This window comes from Apiospora phragmitis, assembly GCF_038363925.1.
Source record: "Apiospora phragmitis strain CBS 135458 chromosome Unknown utg000007l:1.0-2108841.0:1.0-2111359.0, whole genome shotgun sequence".
NCBI classification, from domain to species: Eukaryota; Fungi; Ascomycota; class Sordariomycetes; order Amphisphaeriales; family Apiosporaceae; genus Apiospora; species Apiospora phragmitis.
Genome location: NW_027117405.1, coordinates 799,745 through 801,535, shown reverse-complemented (window position 1 = coordinate 801,535; position 1,791 = coordinate 799,745). Strand labels below are relative to the sequence as shown.

General features: G+C 40.1%; 1 protein-coding gene across 1 annotated transcript; it reads left to right on the top strand.

The window, feature by feature from the left end:
- Positions 1-451: 451 nt before the first annotated feature.
- PG994_007197 (uncharacterized protein) lies at positions 452-1,198 on the top strand (the record flags this gene model as incomplete). Its single annotated transcript, XM_066858606.1, has 2 exons — positions 452-470; positions 840-1,198. 2 exons carry the CDS (start codon positions 452-454, stop codon positions 1,196-1,198), a joined length of 378 nt encoding a protein of 125 aa, XP_066715548.1.
- Between the last annotated feature and the right edge of the window lie 593 nt (positions 1,199-1,791).

The window sequence follows — 1,791 nt, the reverse complement described above, 5'->3', positions numbered from 1 at the left end:
TAGATTAAAAAAGGCGTACGGGAAAGAAATTAAAGGTTTTATACGGGCGTATATTATTTATATTTTTAAAGAGGACTTCTTATTAACGTTTTTAAAAGCGTTTTAGGCGATTTTTACCGTTTCGAATATATAAAGAAGCTTTCGAAAAATAGGACTCGTTTCGTATAATTCGGAATATATTATTTTATAGTTAAATATAAAGTTACGTATTTTAATACCTCCGGGGACGTCTTTTAGCCTATTTATCTCTTAAGAATTAAAAACCTTAAATAATTTAATTAAGGCTTAGTTTTAAACCGAATATATTAGAAACTATATTATATAATATTAAAATAATTTTCCGACGTTTATTTTAATTAGTCTTAATTAGATCGTAAAGGTTATAACGTAAGTTATATATCGAGTTACTCGTTTAAAAGGTAAGAACGCGATATTTTAAAAAGTAAATAAAATGTTTAGCCGGCGCCGCCGTACGAAAAAAAACGGCTATAAGATAGAGGATCATTTCGTATATAAAGTAAAAAAGACTTATAATTTTAAAAAGACGTTAATAAATAGTTATAAAACGAATCGCGTCGGAGGAGTAATTATATAAAAACGTTTAAAACACGCTTATAACGCTATAAAATTTACGGAGAGCCCGGGTATAATACGCGTACTTATTAAAATAATATAAAAACCTTTAAAAATAATAATTATTAATATATTTAATTAGTTTTAAACGTTATAATCGAATTAATTTATAATTTATAAAGCTTAATAATAAAAACGCGCAGCTCGCTTATGAGGTACATTATATAATAAGAAAAGAGTTATATAGATATGTCTAATTTATATAGCCCTTTCAATCTTCCAGTGGCACGCCTATGATCCGACGCAGGAGCTTCGACTGGTTTTGAGCGACTTCGCTACGAACGAACTTTGTGACGGCCTGGAGGCGGCAGAGCTACATATCACGTTTGCGAGGCTGGCGGATCTACTTGTGCAAGCACAGGAGATGCAAACCGCAAGGGAACATGTCAAAGATGGTGGAATTCGCTCAAGCCGGAAGAACAAGCGGCGCCTCCCATCCAGCTCACCTGACCGTCTGCTGTCCGAGGATGAAACCCAGTTCCGCTTCGATGAGGAGAGGGCCGCCGAGGAAGCGACTGCAGCTGATGACGACTTCCAGCTGCTATCGAAAAAGAAGAGGTCCTAGCTTCTATAAGCAAGGCATCGAGTAACGAAGTTAGGTAGTGCCCGGCTGACGTGTCGCGTTTTCGATGGACTGGTGCTCCAAACCCCGAACTCGGCAATGCGTTCGCTTCCAGGAAGCCACTTCGACATGCGCCTGAGTACATGGGAAACTAGCTAACCAACCCGGCTTGTAACTCTTAATTAGCATGTAGGACTGCAGTCGTTCAGACAGATCACTTCCGCTTTCACGACTTGACTTGAACAAAAACCACCCATTTCTGTTATTCGCGACGCTGAATGTAACGGGCCCCCGACGTCCTAACGGAATGAGTACGAAGACTACACTGTCGCCAGCGTCTGCGCTATTAGCTTCGAGATAAGCGTCGTTCGCTATATGCTTAATAAGAAGTATCCACGATGGCCCATTGTAAACGGTGACTTAAACTTGTCTATCCTTAGTGAACGCAAGTAGCCATCACGTCGCCCTTGCTTGTTTTTGGAGTTCCAGGACAAGGGGCCTGCCGCCGTGGTCGTAACAGACATGGCCCGCACCTTCCCGTTATTGATAGGCGTTTACTCTTAGGCATCGGAGGAGGAGTCCCGAGCAGCCAACAT